The sequence below is a fragment of the Amphibalanus amphitrite genome, unplaced genomic scaffold (genome assembly GCF_019059575.1).
Source record: "Amphibalanus amphitrite isolate SeventyFive unplaced genomic scaffold, NRLGWU_Aamphi_draft 000987F_arrow, whole genome shotgun sequence".
In the NCBI taxonomy this organism is placed as follows: Eukaryota; Metazoa; Arthropoda; class Thecostraca; order Balanomorpha; family Balanidae; genus Amphibalanus; species Amphibalanus amphitrite.
In genome coordinates, this window is record NW_024882481.1 from 170,415 (window position 1) to 196,699 (window position 26,285).

The 26,285-nt window shown below is 45.4% G+C and overlaps 2 protein-coding genes across 4 annotated transcripts in view; both read left to right on the forward strand.

Annotated features, from left to right (window-relative positions):
* The window catches only part of LOC122368892 (galactoside alpha-(1,2)-fucosyltransferase 2-like), a 41,774-nt gene extending 41,356 nt beyond the window's left edge, over positions 1-418 (forward strand). Inside the window, exon 9 of the mRNA XM_043343204.1 lies at positions 145-418. Coding sequence (XP_043199139.1) covers positions 145-281 — 137 coding nt within the window. The 3' untranslated portion in view covers positions 282-418. The remainder of the gene's footprint in view (positions 1-144) is intronic.
* Positions 419-6,641: 6,223 nt separating this feature from the next.
* LOC122368893 (galactoside alpha-(1,2)-fucosyltransferase 2-like) overlaps positions 6,642-26,285 on the forward strand; it is a 90,032-nt gene continuing 70,388 nt past the window's right edge. For 2 of the 3 annotated variants that reach the window (XM_043343205.1, XM_043343207.1), the window contains exons 1-5: positions 6,648-6,799; positions 15,328-15,455; positions 22,093-22,263; positions 22,594-22,697; positions 25,124-25,369. In XM_043343205.1, coding sequence (XP_043199140.1) covers positions 6,772-6,799; positions 15,328-15,455; positions 22,093-22,263; positions 22,594-22,697; positions 25,124-25,369 — 677 coding nt within the window. In that variant the 5' untranslated portion in view covers positions 6,648-6,771. Of the gene's footprint in view, positions 6,800-15,327; positions 15,456-22,092; positions 22,264-22,593; positions 22,698-25,123; positions 25,370-26,285 lie in introns of all 3 variants that reach the window. The other variant, XM_043343206.1, reaches the window with a different exon arrangement.

Below are 26,285 nucleotides of genomic sequence, written 5' to 3' on the forward strand. Positions count from 1 at the left end.
GCTACGCTTAGCTGAGAAAGATGGTAGGTATAGTAAGTATAATTAGCATCTTCCCTGCTTGAGGTTATGCCTACATCGGCAAGTATGCAATAAAAGGCGCATGTTGTAGCATGTTGACGAGTTTTGTGTTCGGTCTCTCTTCAGGTGGAGATATGATTCTGGCCGACGGGGTCTCGGAGATCGAGTCCGAAGAGGTGGCCGAGCTCAGGGAGGGCAAAATCAACGCCACATTCATCGACGGAAACGGACGAGTGCTCCCAAGATGCGTCCGCTGCTCGTGACGCCGGCATCATGTACTTGTTATTCACGAATATTTTCTACTACGTGCACTTTTACTGTCGTGACAAGTTTTTGGTGTTGCGTTTTATCGAGTTTTTTACATGCTTTATATGGTCGTTGCCCGTTGGTATTACCGTGTTTTTAACAACTTTTGGTATTTATACATTAAGCAATAAACGTGCTGATGTAAAGACTCAAGTCGTCGTTGGTATAGGTCGTTGCGACGGTGGCGTCGATCACCGATGCGTCTGGCCGATAGGTGGCGACCCAGTCCTCTTGTTGGGCCAGACGGCGCTGCCTCTTCGCTGCCGCGGTGTGCGCTGTCGCACTGTCACCGTTGTACTGCTGGTAAAGCCGGACAGCCGGGGTTTCTACCTCACTCACTCACTCACTCACTCAGTCACTCACCACTCACTCACTCACTCACTCACTCACTCACCTAGTGAGTGAGATGAGTGGCGAGTGGCTGATTTCCTTTGGACTCTATGCAAGGTCCTCCATTGGGTATTTAACCCTCGCATGTGTAGGGGGGTCGGATGGACCCCCCATGGTTTTTCGCGAATAACTCGCGTAAAAAGCGGCCGATCGCGACGAAACTTTCAGTACCCTCGCATTGATCAATTTGACACCTACCCTGAAAATTTCATGACCCTGACCCAAATGACCTTTGACCTGTGACCTCTTTTCCGAGACCATGTTTGGCCGGAATCGCGATTCGGCGTACGTCGGCTCGCATTAGCCGCGCGTTTGCAAGCTTTTCGTGGTTTCAAACGTTCAAACATGTGATTTGATGCTGCTCCCATGCATTAGGGTGGGTGTCAAGGTCACCTGAAGGTCAGGTCAGGTCATTGACCTTTGGTGACCTCGGGTGACCTCGGTTCACTTTTTCGAATTTTACATGTTTCTAGGCTAGTTTTTGGAGCTGAATTCGAATTTAGCAACCATTTGAACATTTACGAAGTAGTTTTGGTGCCTTCGTAACATGTTACGAAGCTGTCAGAGGCGGTTGACACGTACTACGAATACCCGTCACGACGCCTACTGATTGACCTGACCTGACCTGACCCGACCTTGTCTAAATGCTTAAAGACATCATCTGTGATCAAAACTAACACGATTTTCGTGATCAGCACCCCGAAAAACCCCTTAGCAGCCACACTTTACGACTTTCTAATAGGTCCCGATTTTCCCGACTTTGGGTCATTGACCTGACCTGGAAGGTCAACCAATGACCTAGGACCTTAACTCATTAACGCCGAGTGGCAACTATAGTTGCCATCTACAAAAACCTACTGCTGAAGGCAAGTTAATGACGTCAGAACAGCATTTGTGGGATGCCTAATCAGCATAGTCCCTTCTCATCATGATCAGACGGTTTTAGTCACGTCCTGTGCGCAACATGCTTCACAAATCAAGAAATAGTCAGACGTTGCAGAGACGGCCGCCATATTGGCTTGACGGTCCCGAAGAAAACGACGCTGTTTTTCCAGAGTGTCCGGTATTTCCGAGCATTTTCGGCTTATTTTGATCCAGAAAGGATGTAGGCAGGCTACCAGTGTCTCAAAACTTGAAAGCACTCTACTCATTTGTAGTTATTTGTACTAGATTTGTACTTGGCAACTATAGTTGCCACTCGGCGTTGGCGTAGTCAAAAATATGAGCGGTTCATAGTTAAATAGTTGTATTTACGGATATACTGTAACGAAACATATGTTATTCAACCAGACTGTCCCCGTGTATACCTTGGGACATAGTTACATGGACTTTTGCAAATAAATTAACAATTAAGGCAGAAATTAATTAAAAAATACATGCATGTCTATACATTACCATAGTGAACCCTACCCCCATCCATTGTTTTCTTGGTCTATTCTCGACATTGTTAAATCTGTTTATGTTTATCATCTACTGAAGATATTTTTGTGGAATGGGATGCAATCTCGCTTTCTCTTTCCCCCCTCTCTCTCTCTCTCTCTCTCTCTCTCTCTCTCTCTCTCTCTCTCTCTCTCTCTCTCTCTCTCTCTCTCTCTCTCGCTCTCTTTCCCTGTTCCTCCACTGGCGGATGCAGGAAACATTACGGACATTCATAGCTCACAGAGTCCGACTTGCCCGATTTTGTTTCGTTTTCTTTGTAAAGAAAGAGAACTAAAACGGCATTTATACGATAAAGATTGCCTACGATTGCACAGTAATGCATTTATAACAAACCGAAATCCGAGAAGTTTAGGTACGAGAATTTTCAAACCCTGCTGCGTGTGATATCACCTATCACCTTTCTGGATAAACCAGAGTCGCTCTCGCTTTCTCTGTCGAAGACTATGCTTTGCTGGTTTTTCCTAGCGTTCGTTAGTCGCGCCACTTGCAGTATGCATAACCAAACTCAGGCATGCTCATCTGCAGGCACCGTGCCATGATGCTAAATCGTGTGACCAGCTCGTGTTTCAATTTGGAGGGGCACGTAGGTATTAAGCCTATTTGCATCAACAAATTAAGTTTTTAGCATCGTAAAGACGCTGTATGACGTTTACAAACAGGGACCCATAAACGAAAGCTCCCCCACCTCCTCCGCTGAGCTCCCATTGACGCCGATTATGACCTTGACACAGTCGTGATACCGAATTGATTCCGATGAAGCTGCTTGCTATCTGAACTTTCACAGCAGATGCTGGTGATTCAGCTGAATGAGACGGTGGAGGCGGCTTTGTGCTTTGGGTTTCGTGCGAGGATAACAGCACACGAAACTTTAGGTTACGATCACGTAGCTGATGTTGTCTCATGGGACTGAATGAAAATTGTGAACCAAAGGCGAGACATCGCCTGACTTGGGGCAGTGCTGATTCCTGGCACTGCCAGCTGGAAACGAGGAAATGGGGATTCAGGTGGTAGAAAATATGTGGGCCTGTTCAGTTGTCCTAAACTAGATGAAATTGAACTATATTTTTATGACACGTGGAATGTGTTCAAGTGCAAGTAGTGGTGGTCGCCTTGTACTTACACCACTTTTACTCGTCAATCAACATATCCCCCTTCTTATTCTGAAGTACAACCGCCAGTGTGTGCTCGAGTCGTGATCACGAAAGGGATCCAATTTGTCCAGACTCTCGTCCGAACAGTCTAAAAAACATTCGAAGGCGAACGGATTTACTGGTTAGGTAAGGACAGCAGAAGTACGTACGTATGCGGGAATCAGAAATATACTATACAATTCCATGGCTCCGGTAGGCCTGTAATCAGCGTGCTCGCAAATAGGCATGAATAATCGAGTTGCTTTGTACCCCGAGTTTTTACAAATGTATCATACCCGGTAGAAAGTTTTGTGATAGGACGGTATACCTGCCATCAACCATGTACGAGTAAATAGGGATCTGGTGAGAACTACGTATGAGATAATATGCATTCTTTGTTGAATTGTTTTCGAGCAGATTTTATTTATGCATGTCAAGATAAATGGTTAAAAAGGACTGGTAAAGAGCATCTGCTTTGGTACAGAAAAACACTTATTGATGGATAAATGAACTGTGTTTCCTGGATACCAAGGACTGCAGCTGCTTTGGGCACAGGCTACAGGCTTATACCATAGGGCATAGTGTAGATTCCACTACTTAGACGTAATTATCTTATTAAAAATTTATATTGAAGTGGCGTAACCACTTTTTTCTGTTTGGAAATTGGATTAAGGCTCGTGGGGGATAAGTTGGGACATAAATAGATTCAATGCATCCCGGCGATTAGTATTTGTTTAATGAAAAGTTACGATAGCGGCAATTTTTGACTACGCCAACGCCGAGTGGCAACTATAGTTGCCAGTCCAGAAATATATGTTAAAAATATTTTTATTTTTCAATACACCGTATGTGCATTTCTAGTGCATGTAGAAGCACAGGGCATCAAGAAAAACTGCCGAAATTTGCCCACGGAATTATCGTCGTTAATGAGTTAAAATTTGGTATCATCGGCTTCCTCTCGTCACGGGCAACACGCTCGTTTTTTCCGCGAAGCTCTAGCTCGATCAGGGGCCAAACGGCAAGGGGGGGGTCCAACCGACCCCCCCCCCTACACATTAGAAGCTGGAAAACGCCGCACACATGCGAGGGTTAAGTGAGTCTCATTCTAATACGAGCACATAGCTAAATAAAACTCTAGTAAATTGTATCACTGGTATTCCCTCGACACCTACACATTTTTCCTATCGAAAGGTGCTTTGGTCTCAGCTAGAAAATGTTCCAGTGACCAATAGGTTGGGTGCGGTCTGAATGCCCCTAATGCCAGTCAAAGTGCTGTCAGCTGTCAAAACGACCCAGCTGTCAGACCTGGATCGAATGCACCCCGTTGATTATACATAATCAACGACTGAAATCTGGTATCTCATTAAAACAGAACGTAAAAAGTATCTAATGCGCTTTTCTGTAACGCTCTAGCTCTATTTGTTCCCGATCTATGCGCGCCGCTTTGTAAAACAAAAAGTTAAAAAAGGCAAAATTTGATCTTTTATGAACCTGACCTAAGAAATTACCGATGTACTTGCTTCATGATTTTTGACGCGCTTTCGAATGTCGCTTAACCCGGCACCGCCTGGGCTATTTCCGTAGGTACCCACGACAGCCTGGGGGGGGGGGTCGGATCCGACCCCCCCCCTGTTATCTCGAGAACCAATGGTCGCATCGAGCCCCGCGAGGCGGCGTTCGAAAGGTCTCTACGAGACCTTTCCAAAACACTCTTAAGATTTTAAGATTGAGGTCAGCTTTCGGGTCAAGGTCAGGTCAAAGGTCAAATTCTAGGGTTTTGCATGATTAGGCTTACGGACAGCGGAATCGATAGCTGCTGCTCGAAACTCACCAAAAATGACCTCAAAGGCCTAGTGAAGGTACCATGTGCGTATAGGGGTCATACTAAGTACGGGTCAAGGTCAGGTCAGGTCACGAAAGGTCACGGTTTTCACTTTCTGCTACATGGGCGTGCGACACATGTTTTATGGCTTATTTTTCACGCCGAATCCGATGGTAATGGTTATATGTGACCCCAAGTCACTGTGCTGGTGATAAGTGTGCATTGAAAGCATAAAAAATCGTTTATACCATACATAACTAAACGAGGGCTGAGAAAAAAGGTCAATTTTTTCAACTTTTTATTTTTGACATAAAAATGCACTTTTCTAGACGGGCTTTGTCCCAGGAATCTAGTGGTGCCATTTGTTTTCACATGCAATGTTCAGAAGTGCCTCTAATTCACGATAATGCTTATGACGTCACCATGCCCTATGCATGTTGGAGCTATTTTTTTACAATTTGGGGGTCAAAAATCAAGATAGAAAGTTGAAATTTAGGACATCTAATGTTCTAATAGAGCTCTATAACATATATCCCGTTTTTTTGGAAATTCTCAAAATTTTGGATTTTATTAGCTGTTCTCCAAAAAATGTAGTTTTTTTAATTTTCAGGGGTGAAAAACGCATTTTGTGGAAAATCCGAGACAGCCATTTTAAAGAACTCATTGAGCTGCGTCTCTTCTTGTCCTTAATTTGCAATTCGCCTTAAATCCTGATTTTTGGCGATTTTTTAAACATTTACGACTTTTTGACTAAAAACGCCATGTAGTTACATCACTAAAATCCATATATCTAAAAAAAAAGTTGGAAATTTTTTCTTAAAATTACACAGAAGACGTCAAATTGATGGGGGAGAAGGTATGCCAAGTTTCAAGTTGATAGCGTAAGCGGTTCTTGAGTTATTCAAGAAAAACGGAGGGGGGTCGGATCCGACCTCCCCCCCCAGGCGGTCGCGGGTTAACACGTGTCGATACAAAGCCCAAGGGCCGCGGCTTACGGGGGGGGGGGGCTGTTCAAACATCCCCCGGTACGGCGTGGATGGCGCCGAGCACCGGCCCGGCGCGGTTAACACGTCAAAGGGGAGGGTTAAAATGCCTTTCTCGGCTCCTAAGCCACTAAAATGTTTGTTATTTAACAACCTATCACATGAGCAACAACCTGTCACATGGTCAAATCAAATTTGGGACATTTTCTTACCATTTGCTTCTGCAAAACCACAAATACAAAAAAGGTACCTACACAAAACAGGTGCAAACCTTAGGCATCGCCAAACTTTCAACCCCAACGTCAGACCGTCACCAACGTCAAATGTCCATTGCACTGCGTATAAGGTCGCGTCAGTCGTGCTGACGTGATATGACAGTGACGGACGGACGGGGGAGGGGGTGGGTCAGCTCACCTGCTCACTGGGTAAGTGCGGAGAGCGGCGGCCGGCGCTCGCGGCCGCCACAGTCACGTGCGGTGTCGGCTGGCGTTCAGTTGGCGGCTCGCACGAGGACGCTGTCAGACGGTATTAGGTTTACGTGACTGACGGGAGTGAGAAGAGCAGGAGGAACAACAGAACCGAACCGTGCAGTTTAGTACCAGACTGTACTGTGCAGTACGCTGCATCGGTAGCACTGCTCGTGAGAGGTGACACGGAGCTGTGGAAACAGGTCTGTCTGAAAATGAAGACTACGAGTACTGCAATCAACAGTGAGTGGAAAGGTTGATCAATTGGGGCCAAATTCCAAAAGCGAGATGTTAAGCACAGGTGATCAATAATGCAATTAACCCTCATTAACCCGGAAGCGCCGCTTAGCTCATACTTCAAAACCTGTGCAGGTTGCAGGTCGATACTAGCTTAGGTCAAGCCAGGAGAGCCAAAAAGAGAAATACATAGTTAGGTGATACTTCTCCATTTCTTAGATGGGTAAGACGTGTGATTCTCTTTGCAACCGAGTGTTCGTACGAAAAAAAAGTGTCAGTGTGTCAATTTTACCTACATCTCGATGTTTGAGAGTGTCTAGAATAGCGTTCATGCAAAACAGACGCTTTTTAATTTTCTCCCATTGACTTATAATGGAGAGGCCGCAAAATTGACCTGACCTTAGGTCACCGATATCCAAATTCCGAGAAATACATTTTATAGATAATGTTGCTCTTATCAATCGCTGAAAGTTTCAAGGCAATCGTTCAGTCGGTGTAGCTATGACACGAGCATTCTTATTTTTATGAGGTTAGGTCATTTGGCGTGACCTGGTGATCTGACCTAAGGCGACCTGAGTCTGAAATTTTCACAACTTGTGCGGAAAAGATGCAAAAACAGGTGTGCCAAAAACGGCGGAGATATCTGCGAAGAACTGCAGGGGGGGGGGGTGGTCAAACACCCCCCTCCCCCGGCCCGTCGCGGGTTAAACGTCATTTGCTCAAAAAATGTCCGACGTATTTCGCTCAAATTTGCAGGAAACGTGTTAAACTGATGTATGATAAGGTACTGAAAGTTTGACGTCGCTGGCGTAAAGCGTGTAGAAGTTATTGGCGAAAACCGGGAGGGGCAGATTCTACCCCCCCCCCCCCCAGCTTGGTTAGACTTCGATTAGTGGAATCGTGTAATAATAACCCGAATTCTGAATGTCAGTTACTTTTTCATCTCAATGCAATGGAAAAATTGACGTCTGTTCCAGCGCAGACCACGTATGTACGTACCACCCGCACACCAACAGGGTCTGCCAGGCACGTGCCCGTGACATCACCTACTCGCTGTGCAAATATCAACCTCTTGGAAAGAATTGATTGACAGCGCATCACATCACCACACAGCGGGTGCAAACAGATAAACAGGTAGACAAAGTGGCATTATACAAATGGTACAATGAAGGTACTATGTAGTGGATAGGGAGGAGGTAACCAGCGCCTTGATACTGATAATGCTGTCACAGCCGGCAGCCACTGGCACTCTGGGGCATTCCACGATAGATCAGATCGTACCACTTTTTTCCAATTTGACACCCTTATCTTTCGAATTTTAACGTCTAAGGGGTAATCAGGGGCTCTGAATCCTCCTGTAACAATTTCAGGCTTATCAGATGAGTGGTTTTTGAGTTATAGTGTATAAGATGTTTTGGATCTTGCGTTGCAGCCCCAAGTTTGGCGGGCTGTAACCCTAAGACGGATAATCCAAATGTCAAATGCTGTACGGCATTGAACTTGCATTGAAACAAAGAATAATATGCATTTTTAAGATTTTGAAATATATACTATTTTTGATATGTAACACCTCGAGTTTCCTTTCATTTGCATTTTTATGCCTTTCAGGCCAAATTTTTTTGAATTTTTATATACTTAAAAACATTTTTAGATCATTTTTAAGTAGTATGCAAAAAATTAGGAAGGTGTTCTTTCTATAAATGTACTTATTTTGCGTCACCGTAATGGTCTCGAATTGTGATTTCGGAAAAAAAGCCTACAAATGGTGTGGTAAAGCTGCCTAGTGACATCACTGGTTACTGAAAGTTCAATTGAAGTCATTTTTGCCTCATTTTTGCAATGTTGACCTTGCGTGACGTCATTCGTACGTCACTAGGGTCATAAGAGTTTTTCGTCAATAACTCTCGATCAAATTGAGCTAGAGAGACGGAAAAGCTGCCAATGGACTCGGGAAGACCTTGCGAATCGAATGATGTGCAATATGATCTCATTCACCCAGCTTCGTGGCCTGACCCGACTGTTAACCATCTATGTAGCGGCGCTGTTTGTCCAGCGCCGCGCTGGTTGGCTTTGCCGCGGACTCGGGCGGTCACGTGATGCCCGGGGGCTGGCTGCCGGCTGGGCCGCCCGGTCGGGGCGCGGAGCCAAATACACGGCAGTGTGCTGACCCGAGGTCAGCGACTTAAGCTGACCTCACCAGAACAAACAGTATACCATTCGACGCGCCGGAGCTAGGCAAACACAAAGATGCTAAAATCGCGGCTCTGCGACCATTTGTTGCGAAGTTATCTATCAAAAACCGGACCCGTAATTTGGGTCACTTGAAATGACCTCAGGGGTCACCAATCAACCCGAGACCTTAAAATGTGGTATCATTCGATACATCTTATAACGGCGCACATGCTCGTTTTTTTCCGCAAGGTTCTAGCTCCATTAGAGGCGAAACGGCGAGCTGGGGTCGTATCGACCTCCCGGAAACCCATTTTTTATACATTTAAATGAGGAACTTATAGAAAGAACACCTTTCTAATTTTTTGCATGTCGATTTCAAAGGGCCTGAGGTTTGTTTTGAAAAAATAAAAACGGCGAAAATTTTGGTCCCAAGGGCCATTATAGACAATTAAAAAAAATACTACGACTTTTTTCAATATGTAAAGCTTTTCTTTCCAATTTTAAAAATACTGTATTGTACTCTCAGTACAATGTGTAAAAATACTCTTTGATTCATCGTTAGTTCAAAGCTGTTTACCGTTTGTTGCTTGCTTAGCTCGTTTTTGAGTTATAGCTCATCAAACTCACCCTTACAATCTGAAGTTTAGAAAATATTATGCAATGTAACTCAAAAAGTTTTCATCTGAGAAGTCTGTTATTTTGGCAGGTGTTTTTGGAGCCTATGATTGCCCCTTGTACCAATTTTCATTCAAATCTGAGAGATAGGGTGACGGGCCTGGTACGATCTATCGTGGAATGCCCCACTCTATTAGTCTCACTCTTACTTAAGTCGACATGTACGTATAAATGCATGCCTAGGGGGGGGGGGGGTCCATCCGACCCCCCCCCCCCTACACATGCGAGGGTTAACCCTCGCCGGCCGAGGGGGGGGGGCGGGTGCCGCCCCCCCATAGGGTTTTTTCGCGATAGCTCCGAACACGCTGGCGATAGAGAGCTGAAACTTGGCATACCTGACCTTTGATCCAAGCCGCATCTTTTGACACCAACCGCATTTTTGGGTCAGGTCAGGTCACTGACCTATGACGTCATAAGTGAACCTCTGCACGGTCTTCAGATGTCGCAACTTCGCAACGCCCTCACTGCCAGAGGAGATGTCACAGGGAAATGAAACTTGCAGGATCTAGTATCCATTATGAGTCCCACAACTTGTATATCTCGGATTTTTCCTAAAGGTCATATGAGGTCAGGTCATTTTCGTGACCTCACCATTATAAGTCAATGGGGAAAAATTCAAACTGCTATTCTGGCGCCGGGAACGATCTCCAACTATCTCAAGCACACAGAATCGTGATTTGATGCACTCCTTGCAAGGTAAGATGCGTCACTTTTGCAATGTTGACCTTGCGTGACGTCATTTATGACGTCATCAAGGTCATATTAGTTTTTCGTCAATAACTCTTGATCAAATTGAGCTAGCGAGTCGGGAAAGCCACCAATGGACTCAGGAAGACCTGCCGAATCGAATGATATGCGACATGACCTCTTTCGACCAACTTCGTGACCTGGGGGTGCTGACCTGACCTTGACCTGAGGTCAACACCCCAAATTGACCTGACCCAGACAAAAAGTATATCATTCGACGCGCCTGAGCGAGACGAACACGATGCTGCCAAAGTCGGCGCTCTGCGGCCGTTTTTTGCGAAGTTTTTCACCAAAAACTGAACCGTACCTTGTATGTATGTATGTATGTATTGACTATCAAGAGCAATCCACAATCGGCGTGGCGATTACACTCCGAGTCCGAGCTGGTTGAAGATAACACAAGAAATAGGTACCTACACAAGAAAACGCACACACTTACGGATACGAAATACACAACGCGAGCGCCGAACACGCACATACTTGGTGTAACCCGCACGAAGCCGCGTTTATGACTATGTACACACAGACTCGTTTGCCTTTCATAGTCCAAGAGTCATGAGGCTAGCTACTATGGCTACTCTGGCTAGGCTTAAGCCCCTTTTTTACAGCACGGGCAAATCTGGCTGGAGGCAACTGCGTTAGCTCGAGGGGGAGAGTATTTAGGAGCGCCGCGGCACGGTAGGCGAATCTACGTTTTCCGGTCTCTAGTCGGGGTCGCGGTAAGTGGAAAAGGTGGTCTTGGCGAGTAGACCTTGCTCGTGTTTGGGAATTTTTGGAAAATAGGGTCGCGATCTCCTCGGGTTCACCTCTCTGGATGGCCTTGTGCGCCGTGATAAGGGTATGGTATTCAGCCATTGTTTTAGGTGCCATCCAGCCGAGTTGGTCCCGGAGATGGGAGACATGATCAAATTTACGGCGACCGAAAATAACTCTAGCGGCAAAGTTAAGAATTTTCTGAATGCGATCGAAGTTCTTTTGGCTACCATTACCAAATACGGAGAGACAGTACTGGATCCTTGACATGACGAGAGCCACCACTAGTGTCTTGGTGACACCGTCGGGGAGATAGTGGCGGACATGGGAGAGGCCAATTAGGAGACCCGTGCATCGGCGACTGAGCTCGGACACATGCGCGTCCCAGGACAGGGTGCCGTCGAAGATAACGCCCAGGTTGCCCACCTGCTTGCATGGCACTAGTTTGGTGTCGCGAAAAGAAACGGTGAAAGCAGGTATGCTTCTCAAATTTTGCCGACTGCCGAAAACCATGAGCTGAGTTTTAGCAGTGTTTACTTTGAGAGCATTTGCACTGAACCAATGGTCGAGAGACGCCAGTGACGCTTCCAAGCGCGAGATGAGTCCCCTAAGGTCGTTTAAAGGGCCACTCACCAACAATTGAGTATCATCAGCGTACTGGAAGACTGCTGCATCCTCAGAATAAAGTGATAGATCATTGGAAAATACCGTGAAGAGTAAAGGACCGAGTGCCGAGCCTTGAAAGACGCCCATAGAGTTGGGGAGAGGTTGTGATAATACCCGGCGACCGGACTCGTCCTTCAATGACACACTCTGTGTGTGACCCTGGAGATAAGCGGCGAACCAGGATGTCTCTATGCCGTGCATAGCCAATTTAGCGAGTAATAACTCATGGTTTGACATCAAAACATTTGCTTAAATCAATAAGGCATAGCATAGAGACATCCCCCCTATCGGTGGCGGCCAGGATTTGGTCACTGACGGACAGAAGTGCTGTCTCAGTTGAGTGCCGGGGTCGGAAACCGTGCTGGGTATTGGCCAGAAGATGGTTTTGGGAGAGATAGCGATAGAGCTGTTTGTGAATGACTCGCTCGACCACCTTCATAATGACAGGTACTAAGGAGATAGGTCGAAAATTAGTGGGATCAGATGGGTTTCCAGACTTGAAGATGGGGTGAACTATAGAGTGTTTCCAATGAAAGGGGATATCGGACCTTGAGATGCAAGTGTTAATGATGTGAAGGATAACGTCACCGATAGATGGGAAAGCGGTTTTCAGCATGCGAATGCAGACGCCATCAGACGCACAGGCGGCAGAATTGCGCATATTGAAAACGGTGTGACCGAGTTCACCGAGAGAGATAGGTCTGGGCTTAAATCTACCGGTTACGACACGCGGCAAACGGCCAATTTGCTCAACAACTGGATTTTGGTCACGGATCTCTGTAGCGACGCGGGGACCCACAGAAACGAAAAAAGAATTTAAAACGTCAGCCGATACATCAGGTTGAACACTAGGTCCGTCTTTCTTACCAGCCACAACCGACCTAATACTTTTCCACACCTTGTTGGGACCCCGCCCACTAATCTCTCTGTGAAGTTCGCCGCGTCGGTCTCGTCGCACTGCGGCCCGGACAGTTCGGTTCAAGTCTTTGTAAACCTCCGACTTTCTACCGAACTGCTGTAACGCGGTACGACGTTGATCCATGATTTTAAGTGTGGCGGGGGTAACTGGTGGTGCTGTAGGATTACGGATGGTAATATTCTTTATAGGTGCGTGATCGTCAAAAATCGGCAGAAATTCGGTCAGGAAAGCATCCCACTGGTCACTTACGTTCGTGGCACTAAACACGCCCTCCCAATCGGCAAACATCAGGTCAGAGTTCAGGGCATCGACATCTATACGGTTGATCGAGCGGGATTGAACAACTGTAGGATTTTTGCGTTGTTTCGGGACGTTAATAGACACACGAAGGAGTTTGTGTGGCACTTGACCTGACCTCAGAGGTCACCGGTTGACCTGGGACCTTAAAATCGGGTACCAATCTCTGCGTCTCGTAACGGCGCACACGCTCGTTTTTTCCGCGACGCGCTAGCTCCACCAGGGGCGAAACGGCGAGGGGGGGGTCGTACCCGCCCCCCCCTCGGCCGGCGCGTATGTAGAAAACCAATAGGTCCGGCGAGGGTTAAGCGGGGAAGGAACTGGAGGAAGTGGAGGACTACGGATGCTAGATATCAGTGCCTTTGCAAACAGTATGAAACTGACGTGGCTAAAAAGATTAAACACTTCAAATGCTCCGTGGACACAAATGTTAGAATGTAGCTTACCAAACGCCAGAGATATTCCACTATACGGTGCTAAAAAACTAACAAAAGTAGCGAATAGAATACAAAATCCATTCTGGAAGGACGTACTTCAGACATTTATCATTTATAACTCTCTTTCCAAGCCAGACACGCCTTCATTACTAACCGAAAGTCTTTGGTACTCAGACTACGCAAAATTTAAAGGCTCCATCATCAAGGACTGGGATCGTAAAGGACTTCGATTTATCGTAGACCTTTTTGACGAGAAGAATAGAAAGTGGTACACAAAGGATATGCTAGAGAACAGATACAACATAAAAATGACATTTCTTTGCTATTCAAGTTTAATAAGAAGCTTACCAAACATACCAAGTTACGAACTACCTGTCAGTATCGAACGTCCCATAATACCCTCCAAAATGAGTCTGATATTAAATCATCCGAATTTCCCTCGCTTAGCATATCACACGTACGTAAAAAGTAGAAAACGCGAAATAACCCATAATCGTGCCAGGGATAAGTGGATGCGTGATGTGGGATACTTTGCTCAACAGAGTTTCATTAAGCTTTCAAAAGTAACACAATCTACTCGATTAAAAATGTTCCATTACAAGCTCATCAACCGTATTATCACAACAAATAGATACTTAAAGATAATATCCATTAAAGATGACGATTCTTGCACATTCTGCAAGCAGGAATGTGAAACAATATTACATATGTACTGGGCATGTCCAATAGTACAATCATATATAACATCTATAAAAATAGCATTTGGGAGATCATTAGCGATCAATCTAGAAAGCCCGAAATCGTGGTTTTTCTTTGAACATTTAGACGACATAGAAATAGTTATAGTAGCATTAGCGAACATAGTTATTTATGAAGCTAGATACAATGAAATAGTTCCAAACATAGTATCTCTCAAAAATAAACTTAAAAGGGAAGCCGAAGCCGAGTTATACATGGCTGAGCAGGCTAAGCAGTCAAATCTCTTACACACATTCGAAAAGAAATGGGACAAAGTCAAACAAGTGTGCGACATTCAGCCGGAAACTACATTAAACCAGAGAACGACTTAGAGAACTTACTTACAGTCATTCAAAAACTTAAAATCATCAATCCAAAACTCATTCATGTATCAATCCACACAACGTCACAACATTCACAAAAGCAGCGCATTGCTGTACATGGTATGCTTCTGAGGTTACTGCGTGTGATCCTTAGCTTCCTATCCTATCATCCCCAGAATCCAGTCCTCTATCTTTCAGCGTTCCCCAAGATGATGCTGGTGGCGGGCTGGCTGCGGGGGCGTGCGCCGGCTGGCCCACGCGCCGGTCTGGAGACGGCCATTAACTAGTCCGATATTGAGGGGTGAGCGCGGCGCCCGCCCGGCTGTCGCTGCCGCTGCCGCTGGCGCTGGCGGGTGATCGGCTGCTGCAGCTGCCGCCGCTGCCGCCGGGGACCCGCCTGTTCGGTTCTTCCGCTTTAACCCTACTTTCAAACGCTCTTTTTTGTCATTATGTTCCATTCACTGCTATTTCGTTTTCATTGTGAGCTGCTCTTGTTTTTGCGTTCCGCGTATTTCGTTTTGTTGCGGTCACGTGTAAAAAAAATAAAAAAAAAGATATGAAAAAAAAGCGGGGAAGGAACTAAATTAACTTTCCTCAAGTGCTCAGATATGTACTGTGCAATTACACCGCTAACGGTGTCAATATTTTTATGTGTGCAGTGTTCAATTAGAGACGTGTGAACGTCGCCAAACTAGCTCGAGCGGATGTAGAGCGAGCGGATGTATAGCGAGCGGATATACCTACAATTACATGCATGTCGGCTCGAAAAGGACACAAATGAGCTGTTTTAATTCTATTCGTTTGCAGGACTGTTTGGATCTACTCGAAGCAAATTAATTCTACTTGCCATTGTAATTGGCGTGGGTCACCTTCTGGTGTACAACACGTCTTGCGAAACATGTAACTCCCTGTTTACTTCGTTCCGCAACAAGACGGTGAGTGTGGCAGGTCCATAACTACTTGATGTATAATTGTATGCCCATGACTTTTTAGGCAGTGGATGCTGATCTTGTCAGCTTTAGCAGAACTGCCTGTCAGCTCAGTCTTGTGTTCCAGTTGTTGGGTAACGTGTACTTGTGTTGCCACCAGGGTTGAAAGCGTTCTTAACCTTCCCCCAGTGTGTGTGTGTGGGGGGGGGGGGGCATATGTTACCACCCTGTCGCGTTTTTTGCGTGTGAATAAAAAACCGAGGCGCGTAGCGCCGCGCCGCTTGGGGTAGCTTTTGGTACATCAATTTTGGACAATGTGTGAAATTTTTGACCCCAGGTCATGTCAGGTCAGGTCACCAGGTCTAGTTAACTGACCAAGCCTAAAAAAGTTTGCAATCATGTCCAGCCTGCAGTGTTTGTCAGAAAGGTTTTAAACTTGGTGGATTGCATGATGTTATGGGCGCCTACAATTTTTTATATCTCGGATTTTTTTATATCCGTGACCTAAGGTTAGGTCAGTGGCGTGACCTTTACATTACAAGTCAACGGAAAAAATGAAAATGCCTCTAGATCCGTGTGTACGCATAGGAACAGTCCAAATATTTCAGAATCACAATGATTTGGACCACCCGTGATGACCAAGGTGTCATTTTTGCTAATAGCCTCTAGAAAGGTCATCCGAGGTCATTTGAGGCTACAAACAGTTTTTTGCCAATAACTCGCGATTGGAAAGAGATAGAACGCTGGGAATGATCTCATTGTGTTCGTCTTGCCGAGACGCATCGACTGATATGCAACATGACCTTTTCCGGTCAGGTCATGACCTTGACCTGAGGTCAAATTTTCAAGTTGACCTTTCAAGGTCAAATTATAGTTCATTCGACGCGTCTCGGCGAGAGGAACACGATTCTGGCAATAGAAATGTCGTGGCTTTTTGTAGTCGAAAGTTATTGTCGAAAAACACTTTTCGTAAAAACAGCTATTTTTGGAGTTTTTGCCCTCTGGAGGCTATATTGTTGACCTGAGGTCAATTTTGATTATGACCTTATCAAAAGAAGAGTTCAAAAGCTATCGATTGTTTTTACATGCGCTTTTCTAGCTACCATGGTTCCTGAGATAACGGCATGTTTTCTGAAAAATATAATGACCATTGGCAAATTTTGACCTTTGATGACCTCTGGTGACCCCAATATTGCTCTAAGATGAAAAATGACTGTAATACTTTCAAACGAACGCATTGAGCGCTATCGACTGCTTTTTACTGCGTCTTTCTAGCCCTCTTAGTTTTTGAGTTAGAGGTGGGTGGTAACATATGCCCCCCCCCCCCCCACTAGGGCGAAGTTGGCTGAGACCGCCACTGGGGCGCGGGTTAAGCAGTTAAAGGTAAAAGCAAGACAGAGGTAACTATATCAGATCGGTATCATTCATGCTTGGCTCTCGTGCCATTATTTTTCGAAATACGGGTTCATGGAAAAACTGGAAGCAGGTAAGGCCCTATATATGGCCTTGGGTAAGGCCATATATAGTAGGCATATAGTTACGGAGCGAGCGAAGCGAGCGTAGTCTTTCCTTAGATTAACGGAAATTTCTGAGTATGAGCGGCCGGCCGGCCGGCCGTGGTCACGCTTTTGCGACGCTTATATCTCAGCAACCACTTGACCGATTTACATGCGGTAATTTTTGTAGGGTAGCTTCATTCCTTCTACCAAGTATTGGACTATTTCCGATGCATGTGGGTGACTCCTTATGCACGTGCCACGTGCAAAACGAAGAGGTGTCACTTTTGTAATAGTTGCAATATCTCGGTAACTACTGGGCCGATTGCGCTGAAAGTTGACATGTAGGTAGGCACCCACTAGGCAATGCATATCCATGTGCCACAGTTGGGGTGCTGCTGCACGTGCGCACGTGCAGGGGTCGATTCCAGATCTCGAGAACGGCTGGACCGATTGCGCTCAAATTTGGTACACGGTTACGGAGCAGTTAGTAGGGTGCCGTGCACAAGTCAGTTGGGACCCATTTTGCACGCGCGCACGTGCAGGGTGCCGCTTCCAGATCTCGAGAACGGCTGGGCCCATTGTGCTCAAATTTGGCACATCGCTAGAGACCGGTTAGTAGGGTGCCGTGCACAAGTCAGTTGGAGGTACCCCCTCGCAATTTCGCACGTGCAAGGCCCACCCTCTCGCTCGATCCGTTAGTCGCCCCAAAAGGCGTTATACTGGTAGTAGGGAAGTAGGTAGAAGTATAGGGTAGAAGTGATTTTTGTGAAACATGCAACCATTGACTTTCGGAAGTAAATAGATAATCCTTGAATTGAAAGATAATTTGGAACTTTGCTTCGGGCACCAATAAGCAGTAGAAAAATGCTGTTCTAACGAATAGTGTTTGTTTGGCTATTGAACACAAACCTTCGACTATGCGTTTCAAAAATAAGAGAACGCAAAAGTTAATAGATTCAGTTTGGCTAATTTTTCTAAATGGATGTTTGTGCTCAATTTCAAGACGCAAATCCAAACTCGAAGAAAACAAAGTCTAATAAATGGCCAGTGAAGACATTTCACATTTCATATATTTGACGCCATGCGTTTTCTCCTGTTGCACGTTTTCTCTCGGAATAGCAATGATACTTGATGACGTTTTGTATCAACCTGGCGTCGCGACAGCACAATTCATACACAACACGGCTCCAAAATTAAGAACATTGAACATTGTGTGTCGAGGAACAATATCATATGGCCTTGATAATATCGGCGACCCGTCTGGCCGGACCGGGACAGTGCCGTTTCATGGCTTATGCCGTCCCGGCCCCGGGGAGAGCTGTGGGATATCTCCCCGGGTCAGGGAGATCTAGTGGATACTGAATGTATTGTCTATGTATGCCATTACGGGTGGCAGTCTGCAGGGTAGTGAAGCGCTTCCCCCGAGTTACGCACCCGGCACCTCACAAAGCACGCGTGGCCCCACTTCCACAAATTAGCGGTTCAGCTCGGCGGGTGGTACAATGGTACATCCGGCGTGGTGAGGCCGCCTCGACCACTCTCCACTGCCGACCTCACATGGGTCTTAGGGGCGGGGGCCTCAATCTGCGGCCGCCGCCCAATCTTCTGACAGAGCTGTCATGTCTGATCATGCGCCGGGCGGCCCGGTTCACCCGTTTATTTTTGGCAGCGCTGTGGCCGAGTGTAAGTGAGCACAGCGCGGCGACTGGATAAGAGATCACGAGTCGGTTCACTTAAAATAGGTGCACGAGCATTCCTAATCCGCATCGTCCGCATGGGGGCATGTGAATCGACCCGACAGGCCGGCACTCCGCCGTCCCGTCCGGCCGACCGGTCCCTCTCAAGTGGGACCGGTCCCAGGTTTGCCCGGATATGGGGCTTAGGCGCGGGGGCCTCAATCTCGCACATTTGCATCTCTTGCACCTTTAACTGTCCTCTCGCTATGACAGCTTTTTTTTACAAAACCGCAGGCTAACAGATCCCAGCAATCAACAACCGCGAGGCATCTGATGACGTTAACGGACGTTTTCTCATTGCACTGCAAACGTTAAATCCTTGTTTTGTATTTTTATCCAAGAAATTAATAATCAAGCTTTTAGCAATACAAATTCTAAATTTAACACAGTTATCCACTTGTATTATTTATCACACTATGATATTATCCCGCGCCCCACTGGGGTCTGCGTATAACACGCCCTAATGGGGGGGGGGCTGGCTCTTCATAGCCCCCCTCCTAACTCCGAAACTGCCGGGTCGATGGTCAAAAACCAAACGGCGTCTGATAGCCCCGGAAAAAAACTGTCGGAAGATACCTAATTTCATTGACCACGAGGTCACCGATGACGTCACAGATCAGGTCAAAGTAAAAATTAATAGCATGTTGGCTTGTTCACATTTTGGGCTCTGGCCGCCGTCTTACAAGACAGATCAGCTCATTTTTGGTTTACACACTCGTGAACAGATGCTTTAGATACCCTGAGGGTACCAAACTTGTACTTTGATTTTTAGGTCAGGGTCAGGTCATCACAGGTCACGGAAATCTTATGTAATGCGTTGGTCACGTGACACATGTTTTATGGTCCATTTAGGCCATAGATTTTGAATTTGATGTCGTTTGTGTCATTCGAGGTCATTTTCAGTTGAATTTAGCTTAGGTCAGGTCACTTTCAGGTAAAAAATGTCAAATTTTGAAGTTAAAATTTGTCATCAATAAATGTGTCTATTGGATGCAGTTTGAGCTCAGGAACACGATGGTGCTACTTATATTGGTGTGCGATGTCAAATTCGTACTGAAAAATGTATTTGAAAAAAATTATTATTGTTTTTTTTTTGCAATAATGCGTATAACTTGGCTATTTTTGAAGATATTCAGCTTAAAGTTGCTGGGTTATAAGCATGTGGTTTATCTTCCGTTTTTTTTTTCGAAAAGTAAAAAAGTTTTTGAAAAAAATACAAATATAAATTTTGAATTTTATTATATACCTATGATTTACCAAATTTTCAAAATTTTGAAAATCCGAGATAGTAGTTTGATAGCGCAGTCTATTCTGAGTCCTCTCATGCAAAGAAATTGGATCTTTCTTAAAAAAAAACTGAGCTCTTGGGAGCGATTGCCGTGGTTCAATGTTTTGCGTCGAAATCGGCCGAACATGACGTCACTATGACGTCATTTCCGGCCAGCCTAGCTATAGTAGGTACGAAGCTCATATTTTGACACAAGGTGTCAAATTGATGCAGCCGAAGGTACTGAAAGTTTGGCGTCGATACGTCAAGCGGTTTGGAAGTTATTGCAGAAAAACGGGAGGGGGGCTATGAATAGCCCCCCCCCCCTCTCCCAATGGGGCGCGGGTTATCGATGCAAATTTCACGTAATCTTTAAACCGATACCAAACCAAGCACCAGCCAGAACCATGCGTAAATACACACAAAAGCGGAGCAAGTCGTGGAATTTAGAGAAAACCAACTAAATGAAAAGCCGGAACTTAAAAAGTTGTGTGAAATATTGTAAATGCAGGCATAAACCAATGCTATAATTCCTGATAGTCATAGAACATGCGTTTGACGGCCATGAAAAACTGTCGAGCGAAATTTCATTCAAGAGACCTCAATGTTACCGCTGACGTCACAGGTCAGGTCAAAGTAAAAAAGATTGACATTTAGCCATGTTTACTCTACGAAGTCTTGATGCCGCCAGGTCACATCAGGCTCATATTTCATTATCACAATCAGAAATGTGTGTCGACGATATCATACGTGGGTACCGAACTTGCGCTTGGTATGTTTCAGGTCAAAGCTAGGTCGGGCTACGTCATAGATTGTCAAGAATTTTTTTAAGGCTGGCATAGGTGATTTCAAATACGTTTCATGGTCCATTTTGGCCATTGAATTTGAAAATAGTGCAGTGTGTGTCGTCCAAAAATGACTGGTTTTAGCAAAGTTCAGGTCACTGTCAAGTCAAAAAGGCCCAATTTTGAAGTTCAAAGTCTTCAGCAAAAAAAAAAAACTCTAAGTTCCAGTTTAAGATAAGTCACACGACGATATTATTTGTTTGGATGTACGATATTAAAAATGTATTGGAAATTGCAATTGAGTAATTAAAAGCAGATACCTTAGCCGTTCTTGAGGAAATCGTGCAAAAATTGTCTAGGGTAAATCATCGCCTATGTGGTTTAGCACATATGTGCCGTTTATCTACTATACTATTTATTATTATTTATTGTTATTATTAGTGTTAATATTATTATTATTATTATTATTATTATTATTATTATTATTATTATTATTATTATTATTATTATTATTATTATTATTATTATTACCAGTAAAACGCCTTTTGGGCGAAGAACGAGCGAGCGAGATAGTGAGCCCTGCACGTGCGCAAGGGCGAGAGGGTACTTCCAACGGGCTTGTGCAAAGCACCCTTCTAATCGATCGCTAGTGGTGTGCCAAATTTGAACGCAATCGGCCCAGCCGTTCCTGAGATCTGGAAGCGGCATTCTGCACGTGCGCACGTGCAAACGGGGTCCAAACTGACCTTTGCACGGCACCCTACTAACTGGTCCCCAACCGTGTACCAAATTTGAGCGCAATCGGCCCAGCCGTTTTCGAGATCTGGAAACGCCCCCTGCACGTGCGCACGTGCAGTAGCACCCAAACCGCAACACATGGGAAAGCATTGCCTGGTGGCTGCCGACTTGTATGCCAAGTTTCAGCGAAATCGCCCCAGTTATTATCGAATTATTAAAATGGGAACAAATTTGACACCTCTTATTGTTGTATTTTGCACGTGCACTGGGGGTGACCCACATGCATCGAGAGTATCCTATTTTTGGTAGAAGGGATGCAGCTACCCTACAAAAATTACCGCAAGACAATCGCCCAAGCGGCTGCTGAGATATGAGCCTCTCAAAATCACTACTTTTGCAAAACAGCTTGAACACCCTTGACTTTTCACGTGGCACGTGCCCCGACGGTCACTGAGGTGTATCAAAAGTAGTCAATTACGGGGTAGAAGGAATGGGGCTACCCAGCGAAAAAGACCGCAGGCCAATTGGTCCAGCGGTTGCTGAGATATAAGCCTCTCAAAAGCGTTACAGGCCGGGCCGGGCCGGGCCTGTAACTAACCGTTCCGTTCTATTTCGCAGGTTGTCTTGCCAGCACTCGCAGGAACGTTTCAGCCTTCAAGAGCGGACAGCGTTCAGACTGATGATCTGGCCAGCCCGAATATCACCCTGCCTCCTGTACAGCCTCTGCCGGAGAACTCCAGCTCAGATGTGCGGTGCAGAGCTCGTCTTTTATCGGGCAACAACAGATCTGTGAGTACCGAAATTGTTGCTCAATGGCTCGCGGGCTGCAACATGCAACTCTTCACGGCTGCGGCGTGTCGTATTACGCGCGAAACATGTCGAGCCTCAAAGCAGTGTCAAAATGGTTCGGTGATCTTTTCAAAGGATTTTAGGAAGAAGACTGCGTTGTTGTTTAACCATCGTAATTAGTGGGTGGTCTCGAGCTGTAACAATTCGGGTAAATGTATGTACTACATACCTAGGCACATATTATAGTTGCATGTGAAAATATCATGTTGCAGGTAGACCGAATAGTATGGATTCACCTCTGCTGTGTTAGTGACAGGCCTATTTTTACAGGGTGGATTCATAGATCTTTCTGCTGGAGTAATAACAGGAGGATCAAATGGCAGACTAGGAAACAACCTTATGGAATACGCCACCATTTTCGGCATGGGAATCAAGTAAGTAGTTTCGTCAAACATGCACAGAGTCGCAATTTTACACTGTCGTGTTTGACATGTGTCCAGGCACGTTTAATTTACTTCTTGTCTAGGAAAGTTCAACTCGGGGTGTTGAACAGGCACTCAGCTCATGAAGCTGGTTAAAGGGACTATCCCACCTTTAACATGGGGTTTGAGTTGAGATAGCCAAGTTTGCGGCGAGGCTCAGAAACCACTATCTATCTAGGTTACAACCCCCGCGGCCTCTTGGTGTTGAAGAAATTCGTTCCCTTCATTTGAAAATGGGCCTTGTACAAGGCCCTATCTTCAACATGGAGCGACCGTTAGTGTGACGTCACCTCGTTTAGTCATTCTGATTTAAATGGGTTTGTTCGTTGAAAAATCGCTTAAAACTTGGTCTGAACTTTGTTGTGGTGCCTACAGAGTAAGAAGAATCAGCTTTATGACAGTAATGTGGCCTGGGGAAGGAGGTAATTTTGGGCTGTGACGTCACATATTTGAAAGTTTGTGTTTGGAATATGGGAAGCCTAAGACGTTTAATGAAAAATAAATGCCAGAACCGTGTTCCTGGTCATCCAATATATAAAGTCGGGCACAATTTAACTGGTTTTAACCCTATTAGTGGCAGGCTCCTGGCTACCCCCTATTAGTGGCAGGGGGGGGGGGCTGTTTACGACCCCCCCTTGATATCTCGAGATCTAACGGGCCGATTTTCAAAACTCAAACGGCATTCGATTTCGCTCAACGTGATCTACATTTCTAAGAAATAAAAATTAAAAAGTGTCAATAGGGGGGGGGTAGAGGGGGGTAAAAACGGGCAAATTGCAGATACATTTTAGACTGTTTATCACGGCCAGGTTTCTGAACCAATCTTAACGCAACTTTTGCCGATCGATAGAGAATGAACCAGGAATTCACATGGATCCTAAAAAATATGCATTTTCAAAAATCATAGGCGGATACAGATCATTGAAATTGGGGGTGCACAAAAAGTATAGTAAATAAGGTTTTTGTTGGTACTGTTTCTAAAAAGGGTGGTAATGGTCTTGTTATGTTACAATTTTCTTATGAGAGAACGACTACAATTGTATTGGTCATGCATAGGCGGTGTCAGGGCACCTATGTTGGAAGGTAAAACATAACCCCCCTTTTTGGACGCCTGGATCCGCCTATTATAGCAAAAACGTGTCAAAAGAGGATGCACAATAACTGTATATGTTATCACATGATACCTTTCATTCACTGTTCGTAAAACTGGTGCAGCATCGTGATCTTCGCCCAAATGACTCGCTTCACGAATAGGACCCCCGAATTCCAAGTGCTCTGGAGCCGCCCCTGGTAAAGTTATGAACTTGAAATTTTCAGGGAATGTGCCCAATTTAGTTTTAGGAAAAGTCAGAAAATTTCAGCATCGTAGCTTCAGCGGTTTTGGAGATATTCCCGAAAAACCTGAGGGGTGGATAAAAACAACCCCCCTGCCACTTAGAGGGTTAACAACATTTTAGAAGGTGGGATAGTCCCTTTAAATGAGTTCATTTTGCATATCGTTCGATTTAGCAGGCATTTCTGAGTTCGTTGCTCGCTTCCCTCATCCCTGACCCTCTAGCTCAATTTCATCGGGAGTTCTTGACAGAAAACGCAATAATTCCGAAGCGACTAAGGTAGCAACAAGCGACTTATATAGTAAAACAAATCATTTGGTGTTGCATAGAGTGTACGAAGTCACGGCACCAGGTGCTGGACATATTCTTAGATCATATCCGGCGTGAAATCCATAACAGTTTTCAGATTCCTCCCCTTCCCCTCTGGCCTATAATGATGAAGCCACGTGACCGTCCTGACCCTCATGTGACTTACGAAAAATCCGAGACATATGTACAAGTTGTAAGATCTCGGGAGCTTATTACGTTCAGTGTCAGTCCCCTGCGGCAGATTCTCTTGTGTGGTATACACTGAAGGCGTTTCGAGGTTACGACATTTTGGAACCATGCAGAGGTAGTTCACTTATGTTGTGATGTTTCACAATGTTACTATTCACTTATAACAGTGACGTTATCTGACCTGAACATGTGGCTAGTGTCACAAGACTTTTCTTGAATCAAATACGTCAAGTAGCTATGCCAAATGCGAGAAAACCGTCAGGGTGATGTCCCCTAAAGATACCTCGGCCGGCGCGGGGTAAAGGTTGTTTTGCATAGGGGAACTTTAAATTCAGACTTTTCTCACATTTTCAGGGTCATATAATTTGATAAAGGCTATATCTCTTCTCACAGATCGTCTCTCATCGTCTCATAGGCACCTTCACATAACTTGGCCCAGATGGTCCACAACACATGGCCCATTCTTCGTAACTTGAGTGTAACATTCTCTCTCTCAGGTGAATTATTCTGCCTGAATATAGCATAACACCCCGTTTCTTCCCCCAGGTACAATATGACCGCCGTGGCAACACCGTACCTGCTTCGCCGGATAGCGCGAGTTTTTCCACATACATCCATGCCAGTGGTATCGGACGACTGTGTGAAAAACTTCACAACCATTTCTCCAGAAAACTTCGAAGCGATGAACGATACTCAGAGAAGGAAGGGAAAGTGGAATATTTCTTACTACTTGCATCGAATCAGAACTTTCTGGTACTATCGTGAAGATCTTTTTAAGGAATTCCGATTCAGGTATGTCTAGTGAGCTGCTTTTACATTTTATTTACCCTCGCCGGCACAGGCCATTTTGAGTCCTTCGACGGCACAAGGGTACGGTACGGTAGGGGTACGGTAAGGGTACGGTAAAAAAGTGGTACGGTACGACCCCCCCTCGCGTTTGGCCCCTGATTGAGCTAGAGCTTCGCGGAAAAAACGAGCGTGTTGCCCGTCACGAAAGAAAGCCAATGATATCCAATTTTAAGGTCTTAGGTCATCGGTTCACCTTCCAGGTCAGGTCAATGACCCAAAAATCGGGAATATCGGGACCTGTTAGAAAGTCGTAAAGTGTGGCTGCTAATGGGTTTTCCGGGGTGTTGATCACGAATATCGTGTTAGTTTTGATCACAGATGATGTCGTTACGCGTTTAGACCAGGTCGGGTCAGGTCAGGTCAGGTCAACCGGTAGGGGTCGTGACGGGTATTTGTAGTACCTGGCATCCGTCTCTGACAGCTTCGTAACATGTTACGAAGGCACCAAAACTACTTCGTAAATGTTGAAATGGTTGCTAAATTCGAATTCAGTTAAAAAAAAACTAGCCTAGAAACATGTAAAACTCGAAAAAGTGAACCGAGGTCACCAAAGGTCAATGACCTGACCTGACCTTCAGGTGACCTTGACACCCACCCGAATGCATGGGAGCAACATCAAATCACATGTTTGAACGTTTGAAACCACGAAAAGCTTGCAAACGCGCGGCTAATGCGAGCCGACATACGCGGAATCGCGATTCCGGCCAAACATGGTCTCCGAAAGGAGGTCACAGTTCAAAGGTCATTTGGGTCAGGGTCATGAAATTTTTAGGGTAGGTGTAAAATTAGTCAATGCGATGGTACTGAAAGTTTCGTTGCAATCAACCGCTTTTTACGCGAGCTATTTGCGAAAAAGCTT